The sequence below is a fragment of the Uloborus diversus genome, chromosome 10 (assembly GCF_026930045.1).
Source record: "Uloborus diversus isolate 005 chromosome 10, Udiv.v.3.1, whole genome shotgun sequence".
In the NCBI taxonomy this organism is placed as follows: domain Eukaryota; kingdom Metazoa; phylum Arthropoda; class Arachnida; order Araneae; family Uloboridae; genus Uloborus; species Uloborus diversus.
In genome coordinates, this window is record NC_072740.1 from 108,850,966 (window position 1) to 108,863,915 (window position 12,950).

General features: G+C 33.4%; 1 protein-coding gene across 1 annotated transcript in view; it reads left to right on the top strand.

The window, feature by feature from the left end:
- The first annotated feature begins 767 nt into the window (after nucleotides 1–767).
- Nucleotides 768–12,950, top strand: part of LOC129231130 (peripheral plasma membrane protein CASK-like) — a 222,412-nt gene continuing 210,229 nt past the window's right edge. Inside the window, exons 1-3 of the mRNA XM_054865377.1 lie at nucleotides 768–999; nucleotides 6,536–6,637; nucleotides 6,706–7,000. Of these exons, the coding sequence (XP_054721352.1) occupies nucleotides 768–999; nucleotides 6,536–6,637; nucleotides 6,706–7,000 (629 nt within the window). The remainder of the gene's footprint in view (nucleotides 1,000–6,535; nucleotides 6,638–6,705; nucleotides 7,001–12,950) is intronic.

Sequence of the window (12,950 nt, forward strand, 5' to 3'; positions counted from 1 at the left end):
TAATGAAAAAAAAAAAAATAACGAAATAGAAACAAAAACATTTCAACAATTATTTTGTGTTTCGTAATTTTATATTTCAAGCCTTATTTATACTTCTTTTACATATAGCGTAGATTTGAAAATAAGTAGTGGCTCTAAACGAGGGTGCACAACTTTTTTTGAGTGAGGGTTTTGTGTAAGGGAATTGACTTATTAACTGTGCACTAGAGAAGGACCACATGCACGTCCGTTATTGAAGGGGGTATGGTGTGGTTGCTATGACAATTATTACGGTTGTGGGAAATCGGCCAGTTAGCTGAAAGAGTTAACTGAACTTTTTCTTGCTAGAAACTGAAAATTGACATTTTTAGGTCTACTCTATTTCCCTTCTAACTCCTGAAATCTTTTTACAAATGATATTAATATCATTTTGATGTAGTGTGTAATTTAAGGTCTTTTCTGGAAAAGCTTCTTTATTTTTTGTTTTCTTTGCAGTTTTTCTTTCCAAAAGAAAAAAAAAACTTTTTGCGAGCTGCACAACTTCTCCGCGTTGGACCACAGGTTGTACTGTGCACCCTTCTCTGAGAAACAGTTGTAAGAATGAAACGAAATCTTACGTACCTGAAGGTAACATTGAAAAAAGAAAGTGATTACAAAATGAAAGTAAAATGATCATTTATTACTGGAAAGATCCCAAAAGACTGGAGGTTTTTTACCCTGTGGAACCACCTCTAGCGTGAATGTAGGAGGTGATACAGTCGTTCATTGAGACATAGCCGTCTCGTGCGATGCCCTACGTCATCTCGTACAACACTTCTGTAAACGAGCCGCTGATTCGATCTAACTCATCGGCTGTCCAACCTACCGTCTCAAGTGATCCCAGATATGCTCGGTTTTTGACAAATCAGGGGATCGCGCAGGCCAGAGTAGGTTATAATGCGGAAGAGCTTCTCATGACACCCTTACTGTTTGTGACCGACCATTGTCCTGTTAAAGAACGGCTCCTGGGAGCCCCGCCATGTATAGCAACACTTGTGACTGAAGCATGGCACAAACGTACCGTAGTACCGATCGGCTTTCATGGTGCTGTGGATCAATATTAGGGTTGACCTTGTTTCGTATACTAGAGCACCCCGTAACATTACCCCGGCTGTGTGTGCCCCTGAAATTCTAAGTTACCATTAGAGAATTCACAACAGCTTCTCCATAAGCGCACACCATTGTCCTCATTGTCCAAATTTGACCTGAATTCATCGCTAGAGACGATTTGGATCCATTTGGTTGTAGTCGAGTTCTCGGGGTCCAACCACGGCGATCTCGACGTTACTCCAAATGGAGGCGACTGTAGAACGCCCTAATTGTGCGTGCCTTTGCTTTTCAGCGACACACTGCGCCCACAACTGGAGAGACTTTATGAAGTGCTATCGTATACTAAACACGGTCTCCCCTAATATTGATCCACTGCACCATGACAACCTACAACACATTTGTGTCATGCTTCAGCCACAAGTGTTGGCCTTTACACAGTTCTAACACAGTTTCCTAGTTTTCAGGAGCTATTTTTTAACAGGACAATGCTCGGTGTCAAGGGACGTCTTGTTCCACTTCATCACCTTCTCCGACCTGCGCGATCCCCTGATTTGTCACAAACCGAGCATATCTGGGATCACTTGAGACGGTAAATTGGACAGTCTCTGAGTTTAATCGAATTAGTGGCACGTTTACAGTAACTGGTACGAGATGACGTAAGACATTGTACGAGACTGCTATGTCTCAATGCTCGACTCGCCTCTTTCATTTACGCTATAGGTGACACTACAGGGTACTAAAACCTCCATCCATTTGGGGGTTTTCCAGTAATAAATGGTCATTTGGCTTCATTTTGTAATCATTTTTTTTACGTCAATGTTGCCCTCACATATGTAAAATTTCGTTTATTCTAAAAACTCCATTTTGGTGCGTCGATTTAAAAAAAAAAAAAAGAGTATACAGGGCGGTTATAAAATAACGTGAGGTGTTTAGAGCCCTCTAGCGAGTGAAGTATTGGACGAAATATTGCCAAATTTCATGGGCATACACAGTAGACCTTGGGATTTCGATTTCTGAAAAAAAAAAAAAAAATAGTACCAGAAATCGCCACCAGGGGAAATTTTGTCGTTGAAAAGGTGCACTACTGTGAATATTGAAGGATTGAATGCTAACTGATAAAATATGCATCAATTTTATTCACAAAATATGATTTTTACTAACAAATGAGGTTCAATATGACCAACATCGAGATTTTCCAGGTACTGCATACAATGCACAACATTTTCCGCACATGGGGAGGGAGGGGGGATTAATTTCGCCTACCTATAACATTTGCCTAGTTTTCAAAGTTGAGATATCGGGAACATGTAGTAGATACACAACACCGTTAAGAAATCCCCATGGCCAAAAGTCACAAGGTGATTGGGCGACCACGATGTACCATAGGAATTGCATGACTAATAAAACTGCCAACAATATCAAAGAAATGCTGCCGCCATACACTCAGGACCTAAAGCCTAACATGGGGTGGTGCACCATCTTACATGAATGTCATTCAGAAAGGAATCCTTGCTGCCGCGCCGAAATTTCTTCCTGACGACTTTTAGTAAAATTTTTCTCTTATTGCAAATTGAAATTTCTTGTTTGTGTTATTGAACCTCATTTGTAAGAAACTTGATGTGTGCTGCATTTTTTGGCATTTAATTCTTCAGTATTCGCGAGTAATACACTTTTGCAGCGCCAAAATTCCCCCTGGTGGTGACTTTTGGTGCTATTTTTTTTATTGTAGAAATCGAAATCCCATGGTCTGCTAATGTGCGCCCGTGAAATTTGGCAATGTTTTGTCCAATACTTCACTTGCTAGAGGGCTCTGGACACCTCACGTTATTTTATAACCACCTTGTATGTTGAAAATTGTATGTTTTGAAAGTTATAGATCTTCATTTAGCAGTGGAACTAGAAACTGATTTCGGTTCTGTGCTTTTATATTTTTCGTTCCTGATTCCCTTTCTTTAGAAGATCTTCGTGTATATTTTTTATGTACGGGACGTACCTATAGGAAAGATTTTTTGTGCAATTATTATTGATAACATACTGCAATAGGAATAAAGGAGCTAAGATTACCTTCTTAACTTTTCACCTGTTAAAATTACATTCTTAACTTTTTACATGTTAAAATTACATTCTTAACTTTTTACATGTTAAAATTACATTCTTAACTTTTCACTAGTGCATTGTTGCTGTGAAGAAACTTTGAAATGTTAAATTTGAGAGTCTTGCAAAGCTAGATGTTGTAGATATGGTAATAATATGGTCCATAAATTGAATCCTATCGAAAAAAAGAACTTGCAAGTGCTGTTACCGCGTGGGGCGTGTAATAATTTTCTTAAATTCGCAGTTTACCATGATTTTTATGCATCAAAAGCAAATGCAAATATGAACTTAAAAATTACAACTATTCCGACGGATAGAAGATAGAATACGTGACATGTTTATGTCTTGAATGCATTAAAGAGTATTCAAAATTTAACAACTTGGTGACAAGCACTACAGCTCTTTAAATTTCTAGATCGCAGCAATTTAAAGTGGAAGGAAATATTTTAACATTGGTGATCATTTTAGCTTGACATGATGACATTTTCCGAAAGTGATTTAGGAGCTTGAAGTATTTGGTGCGCGTTAAAAGTTTCTTGTTGGAAACTTGAATCTTTGCTATTAGCTGTTCTGAAATTGTCACAAGTATTTCGTGACAATGGAAGCTCCGTAAATGTATATACATAAAATACATAAATAATATTCCTTTCTTTATGCTAAGGTTTTTTTTTCAAATAAATTGTTAAAAAAATAAATGATGGGTTATTAAAATCACGCTTTTACATTTTTTATTTGATTCAAAATCTTAAAGCTAGAACATTTTCAAAAGAAAAAAAAAACGATATTTTATTCCGACCATTTATCTTTTACCTCACAAGTCGATACGTAGAGCTAAGAGACAACGCACTATATTTCGTTTTCTCAAAAAAAAAAGGGGGGGGGGGGTATCTTTAATTTTATCAACCGTTTCAAATTTTCTTTTACATTTATTTTAATGTATTTCTATTCAATGATCTGAATCAGATCTGTGTTGTCCAGCTGCTGGGATAAAACGTAACGAAGTTTCTTACGAGCATCAGCTGCTAAGTTCTTAAATACTGATTAATTTTTAAATCTTGTCAACACGATAAACAAAAAGGCTTTGGTAGTTCAAATTATTTAGTAAGTGGAGAAAGTAGTCGAACGAAGTTCCATCAGTTTGTCCAGCTCGATCTACCTAAACAGCTAACTTAGTAATTACGACATTTGGCGCACATCATGTAAATCATGTTCACCAAGTCGATAAGTATATCGATATCTTTCAGAACAGCCGGACGGCTCCTAAGATCATTGCCAGGTATGGGATAGCGCTGTCATTTATTTGAATATTAATCTCGTTCATAATTGAATGCGCGAATCCATTAAATGATGTATTTACTGATAACTATGTTTTGGAACTGATCGACATATTTTTAAAGAAAGTGCAATTTATCACGTTTGTTCCATAACTGTTAATGAATGTGTAACGGCATTCGCTATTAGAAATTAATTTCGTGTTATAGCCTTTTATGCAAAATATTGTGTACTTCCTCCCAAGCGAGTAAGCACATTAATTTTCAGGCTCTCATATCGATTAATATTCGCCATAATTAGAATCGAATAAGATTGACAAACTGGATAAGATTAAGCGTCTGTAGCTGTATTTATTTTTGAACCAATCGATATATTTTGGGACAGAATTGAAAAATCGATCTTGCAGAAATTAATAGAATGTCATCTGGTATTTTGAAAAGAATTGGTGTGTATTTTATTTTCATGATAGGTTCTTGTTTTCTTTCGGCAAATTATACTTACCTCCACTATTGTTCCCTCAATCCTTTTAAACAGATCAATTTTTTATTGTGTGAATGAGATTTTATCAGTTAGACTATAGCAGTCTAAGATATCGTGAATGACTTGCTTTTAGTAGAAAGTTGGCAGTAACCCTCAACTTCGCAGAAATATTTAAACAGGGCTGACTGCTCCGTCAAAATTGTAAGGGTGGATGCTTTAAGGGGTAGTTTTCGTTTTTGGGGTAGGAGGGTGTGTTATCGCTTTTGGGGAGGATGGGCATCCCTGTCTTTAATATAGATTATACCTTCCATAATTTATGACAAATATTAAATGTAGTATGGAATGTAGGTTCGAGTTTTTTTTTTTACCTGAAAACGTTCTCAAACACTGCACGTTATTTTAATTAATCCTAACATGAGCAAGCGCTCACTCTCTCACACATTGTGTATCGTGCTCAGTCAAGGAAAGTGACACAACTCCAAATTTGGGAAAAACGTGCGACGTACTGGATTTAAAACCTAAATTTAATGCTGTTTCTTGCTACAAAACTCGCACCAAATGAACTTTCAAAACTGGTTCATGGTGGTATAAAAACGATATAATCAACAGTGACATATTATTAAAATTTCATAATTTAGAAGAAAATTTTTGAACTTTAAGTATGGCATAATTAATTTAGAACCCTAAAACTATCCAGTCATCAACCTACCAGTCAGTCCAAACCATCATATTGGTTTCGAGCGTATTATAACATATGAGACTAAATCACTTGAAATCTGCTATTGCGTAAAACCTCGATTTCCTCCAATGCTATTTTTACTTCCTTTTACAAAAAAGGAAGTATTGTATTCGCGAAAAAATTTTCACCCAAAAATCGACCTTAATTTCCATTTTGCTCATCCCCAAATGCATGTTGAGTTTTTTTTCAACCCGACCACACGTGGATATGTGCCTAGGAACGTACAGACTCCCGAAATATCCATTTTGACGATCCCCGAATTAATTACGAGTTTTCCCGTGACGTCTGTATGTACGTACGTATGTGTGTATGTATGTCGCATAACTCAGGAACGGAATGTCCTAGAATGTTGAAATTTGACTCCTAGTGGGGTCTAGTTGTGCACCTTCCTTTTTGGTTGAATTCGTATGCTCTAAAGGGGGTCTTTTGCCCCTTTTTGGGGAGAAATCATTGTTAATTTCGATGTAAACTCAAGAGGTATTATAATTTGGCCGACACTTGGCGATATATCGCCAGTCTTTTGGTCGCCAAGTTTTGTCGCCAACTTGGCGACAAATTTAGCGACTTTTTTTTAAAATATTTTTTTAAAATCTAGTTTTAATTTGCCCACTGTTGGTGAGATTTAGAGAGTAAACTATTGAATCATATTAAAACTGCCAATAATGAGAAAATGACATTAATGACATGGAGTAAAAGGAAGTCATGTGATGCACACATCAGCTCGTTTTGACTTGTGTCACTTTCCTTGCTGGAGTGCGATATGTTTCCGGTTATAAATGTTTTTCTAAATTGTTTGAATCTGTGTAATATATTGCTCCCCCTCCCGCAACACGTACAAATCATTATTTTTAAAATGCAAAAAAACTTTTTAATTTTATTTAGCTTTACAATTTAAAGGGGATAAAGCTCAAATATATCGCATCCGTGCAGATGGATTGAGCAACATACTTTATGGCTGTTTTACTTTGGTATTAAGGCCTGAAGGTAAAAAATAAATTAAAAATGTCTCAAATACTTTGCATTTAGATGATATTTGTTATGAATTCTTATAGCAAGTTTATTCTTAAATGCTTTAGTATTGTCAATGAATTATTTTGTATCTTATGACTTAAATATCTTAAAATATGTGTGTATGCATTACTTGCCTCTATTCAAGGGGGAAAATGCCATTGGCGTTTTCTTATGCAATTCGATTGAATCAATCAAAGACAAAAATTCTCATTTAAATAGAAGTCCCATCCCTGCTCAAGTATTCACCACAAAAAAGCTCAACATTTCTTTAAGTGACATTTCTGATGCTGTTTCAGTGCATAATGCATTAGACAAAGCGTCTATAAAAGGAGAAGAGTATGTTTAAGTAAAAATTCTCCCCCGCGATTATCTGTTTAATGGAAATTCTCTATGTTCTTGAAATATATATTTTTTGGCAAAATATAAATATTTCAGTTAACCGTTGAAAACTTATAACGTTTTTTTTTTGTTTAGATTTTGAATAGTTATTGCATGTATTTGAAAGCATACTTTATTCATAGTTGTACTTTAAGGAAAGGGTGTTACACATAAAAGTGCCATTTTTTATGTAAAATAGATTGACGTGGGAATTGTTTAAGATCTTAAGCGATGGAAGACATGTATGCAAATGAGCTATAGCTAGCAAGTGAACTGGATAAAAAAATAAAGAGTATTTTTAAAAATTCAAGTGTGGTTTGTGGAAGATTAAAGATACTGGGAACCACACACAGACACAAACGTAGAAACAAAAGGGGAAAAAATGTAAAAGGACATTGCTATGAAACGTTTGAATATTTTAATTAATGGAAAGTACCCAAATGTATATCTCCGTATTATTTATTTCAACACAAAATTATTTCTTAAGAGAAAAAATCCCGAAACACTTTTCTTTTTACATGAAAAATTTCAAAATTATAGAACACGCAAAAACCTGCGAAAATTTAGTTTCGAAATTATCATTTCATTTAACTTTCTTTAACAGTATATTTATTTTTCTTTTCTTCTTTAGAAAATAATTCAAACATTTTGTTGGTAGAAACTTTTGCGAAACTTTCTCGATTATTAAGATTTAACGGCTCTACTTACTGCAAGCATTTAAAATCAAAAACTGTTTTTAAACTTAGACTTGAGCTTTTTGCCAAACGCACACAAACATATTTAATCTAAGCTCGTGCAAATGAAGTTTATTTCTAATTTGCCACATTCGGAAGCGCAGCAAACTGTTCGAAGAATCTAATTTTCAATATTCCTTTTCGTATCTTCAACCTGCTAACTGTTCCGCCATGGTCTTGCGCACGCAATGCTATCATAAAATTTGCCTGAACTAGAACCTAGCAACAATTGTACTTCTGGGAGGAAATTAAAGCTCGTCAGTATTTACAGTCTCTTCAATAAAATAAGAATTTCTAGGATGCCGCCTGAATTTCAATCTGGAATATTTCCGAGCACTTTGCTCAAACTAATACTGTTGGTTTATGTGCGGCGTTTGAAATTGCTCGACCGGCGAAGTTATATCGAACGAGTTTTTGCTGTTATTGATTTGGCATGAGGCAAAAGAGTTCGTTTGCGTTTGATGAATAAGTTCTTATCTTTTTCGTCTAAACATGATGGAAGACTACTTTTTTTTCCTTATTTAGAGAGATACAAAATTGAGATTATTTTATATGTCCGCAACCTAGTTTTTATTTTGCCTTACTCTAACATAAAATTTTCAATTCGTTACACATAGTGAAAGGAAAAAAAATATATATATGTGATTACTTGAGGTTGGTAAACGGCCAGGAGCAGCATGGCTGTAGAACTGGTTTCTTTGTATAAAAAGTCAGCCTTAAAAGCTGTGTTTGAAGCATTGTTGTGTAAAATTTGAAAAATGTTCACGGGGTGCTTCCAGGAGCTTTTTTGTTCAGGGGCGTGAGTCCCCTAAACCTCAAGGTGATCTCTCCCAAGTGGTTTTTTTTTTTTTTTTTTCAACTGCAGAGTACCGCCACAGGGAAATCTGAGAAAAAAAGACGAAAATACAGGACATTCAAGAATCGAAAAAAAAAAAAAAAAAAAAAGCAGGGAAAATCCAGAGAATTTCGAAAATTTCCATAAGAAGCCTGGAAAATGCAGGGAATGTTTTTTTTATTTCTTTTTGTCGAAGTTGCAAAAATCAATTCTCAAATGTTTCAACTACCGAAATAATAAAATAATAATTTTAAAAAAAAATGAAAAAAAAAAATTAATTTTACTTTACAGCTTTTTTCTTTTATTTTCATTTAAGTAAATATTTAACTGTCTATCCCCCGCCACCCTCCAGTGATGAAACTGTCAAGGTATTTGTGTTCTTATGCAGATATCAGTGTTCGCTCGTTTATAAAGCTTCATATTCATACAGAGAAAACACAGGTAATCTTTTCAAAAGAATTGAATGGCAATCTTGCTACAGCACTGTGTATTATTATAGCACTCTGATGTTTATTTTCAGAACATACATTAGTAGACTTAATTCTGGACACTTTTTTTCAATTTTTTAAAGATTTCATCATAATAATATTGTATAATGAATTATTAGATTTATTTATTTCTCCTAAATCATTTATTTATAACTTCTCTGATATGTATGTGTTCATTTCATGTGAGTATTACCTTTATTTATTTTGTGTTATTTTTTAATGCAAACTATTATAAACGATAATCGTTCTCAAATGAATTTTGATTTATTTAGATAATTAGCTTTGCAACTATCAAAATTCATGATTCGTAATTTAATACGATGATTAATATTGATAATTAAATATTGATTTAGTATTGTGAAATAATATTATATTGTTATTGTAGCATTTGCTATTGTTTAATAATTAGTATATATATATATATATATATATATATATATATATATATATATATATATATATATATATATATATATATATATATATATATAATTAATTTTCAGAGGAAATGAATACATACATTATTAGAGAAGTTATAAATAAATGATTTAAGTGAAATAAATCTAATAAATCATTATACAATGTTAAAAGATGAAATCTTGAAAAAAATTAAAAAGTGTCCAGAATTAAGTTCTCTAGTGAATGTGAATACTGTTCTTTATTCGTGACTTAAATGCAGTTTTCCGTAATATTGTTTCAGTATACATCTTTTCGAAAGCTTAGCAAAGAATAAATTCATTGCCCCCACAAACACCTCATTGAATGCACGTTTTAATTTCCAATTTTGTCGTCTGGAAAAATTAAGTTCTTTGAAATTTATATTACCCGTAATGCGTGTTTTCTTAATGGGCTAAGCAACGCGAAGTATTTGTATTGCCTTGTTTAGAACAGTTTCTCTGAAATTACCATTATAATGCCTAGATAAACTCTCGTGCAGTAAAAGGGATATGTTCTTTAATGAACTGAAGTCATTTTGTTAAAACATTGAATAGTTTAAGCATAAAGATATCGTGGGATTTGTGCATTGAACGGAAGTTCAGAAACTGCAAAATTTTTATTGTTCTTTGAGGTTTTCCTAGTTTCATGTATTTTCATTTCGATTTATCGATTTTGCTTTCCTGTGCAGGGCTGCCCACCCCTCCCAAGTTCATAGGCGCAAATCCCCCCTCCCCCTATTTTTCTTTCTCAACCCTTTTGCCCTTTTTTATTTATTTCTTCTTAGCCCTCTTTTTTGTTTGTTTATTTAAAAAAATATATTTTTAAATTTTTTATGTATATTTATTTTTAATTATTGTTATTATTTTGTTAGAACAGTTCTGTGCTACACCAACAACATGCACACACACACACATATAAACACAAAACAATGAAATAAATAAAATGAAATTGAAATAAAATTAAAATAAAGTTAAATAAATGGTTTATATCAAAAAATAAATAAATTTAAATAAATTTAAAAATAAAAATTTAAAAATCCCCCCCTAAAATCTTGATGGCGCTACTTGCGCCATCCCCCCCCCCCCCCTGTGGGCACCCCTGTTGCTGTACATTTCTTATGAACGAATAAGAATAATTTCACCACGAAACGTAAGTTGGGTACGCAACGTGCGACACCAAGAACCAGATATGTTGTTCATGTTTATTTTTTGAGTAATCAAGATTGCTTATTGTTTTCACTTGACAGTATTTGATATCCTATCCTTTTTGAGGTTCACCGGCCTCTGCTCGCTGTTGCTCCTCCTGGGCCCTTCGTCGCTTCGCTATTATACGTTCGAATAAAATTTCCGTCTCTTCAGTCTCTCTCATTTTTTTTTCCCAATAAATTCTCCTTCAACAAACGATATATCTATATATAACTTGAGCACAAAAACTTTTCCGTTGGAATTTTAACCTGGGTTTTCCGTGTGCTTTGGAAATTTGTTGCCGCTGAAAATATTTATTTTCCATTCGTTGCAATATAATGTAATTACAAGGGTGTCTAGTCCCCAAGAAAAAATGCTACGAAATATCTTCCAAAGAGGACAGCTCCCCAAAAACAGAAAAGGCCACTTAAAACACGCCTTCTGAAAATTTCAGTGTCACAGTTGAACTAAAGCTGTTTCAAAAAAAGACCTACCTTTCTCTTGCCATTGTTTTTCTTAAATTTTAAATATTTATAAATATTTATTAATTTATAACATTTTTGAGGGGCCGCTATAAAAACTACAAAGGTCTTGAACATCTTGTCATGCGATTCAACTGGTCTAAAATGATAGATGTAAAATGTATGGCGAACTTTTTCTTCTTCTTTTATTTCTAGAATTAATTTTGTAGAATTCATGGTTATTTTACTTTTTTGGTGTTATATATAAAAATAGGCTACAGATGTGTTTTCGTTTTACCGTACGAAAAGCAGTATGAATATTAAACGAAGTAAAGGTCACAGGCTACTATTTTCAGTGTAAACCATGCAAACATAATCTTCGCTGACTGTCTACTGTTAAATTATATCTATATTTATCAGGGTTGGCAAGTTTCTGCCAAGATGGTTTAAAACCACTAGTAGAAACCGGTTAAAACCTGCATGGCAGAAACTCCCAAAATGATATAAAAGTAAAGACTGACATATAATAAGAAATGCTCGAGAAAAACAATTAAATGTCAACCAAAGTGCAATTTATTTACTGTATTATTAGTATTCAAAATAGAGAAAATTTTATCAAGTGCAGCAAAACTAACAGGTAGAAAATCCCAGGAATAAGCAAGATTACAAGACTTTCCTGGATTGCACATTTTTAAAAATTGGTCGACTATGTTATCATAGGGGTAGTTTAATAACTTGACTAGAAAAATACGTTTCAGGAAATGAGACCACTTGCTTTGCGAAGCTATATTATGTGCAAAATCTACGTTAATATTGGCAGGTGAAATTCTGTCACTCTCTTCTTGAGCACATGATTAATTCAGTCCCAAACAATTTGGATGAAGCATATTAGCTAGCAAATGATAACCAGTAACTCTCTCTTTAAATCTGCATGTCACATCTTTTTCTTAAGCGCCAATTCTTCGTTAGATTAATGCAAATGTTACAAGCATTTGTAATCGAACAATTCTCATTCTGAACCAAATCAAGTGCAATAGCAATAGATTTTACTTTTCACAATGATAACGAGTAAGAATGATTTTGGAGTAAATACATACACATTAGATAACTTACATTAGAGTTGAATTATAAAGAGTATTTTAAAGTTTTACCATGCATAACATCCTTTGAAATAGTGAAGAAACATTTTCTATCATATCTTGTTTATTTATGTTGCCTTTCCTACTATATCACCTGTTATAATTTCTGTTTTAAAACTATTTTTATTAAAACAATACGTTTATGGTCATCTGAAATACATAATAAAATATTTAAACACTGAATTTGTAATCGAAAAAAAAAGCTATATCAAGATTATTTTATTAAAAGTTAAGTGTTCATGCTAAGGGTAACAAATGAGGAAATCATTAGATTAGTATGCTCAAATTTAAATTTTCCTAAGTTAATTTACTAACTGTATAGAAACTGACAACCGAGAAACTTATTATTTTTATTATTATGATTATTATTATTTTTCTTCTTATTATTTTTGTTTTATTTTATTTATTTATTCATTTATTATTTTTTTGCGGCAGAAATGAACGAGAAGAAAAAGGCGATATGGAGCCAATGTAAGTAATCCTTATTTCAGTTATTCCTTATCTAAAACTAATACGCCGAAATAGATTATTTCAACTACTATGTCACACGTGACAACTCTCCGTGGTCAAGTTTTACCGAGAATGAACAGTTTCCCTGCATGGACACTGCGCTGACAGAGAAACAACTT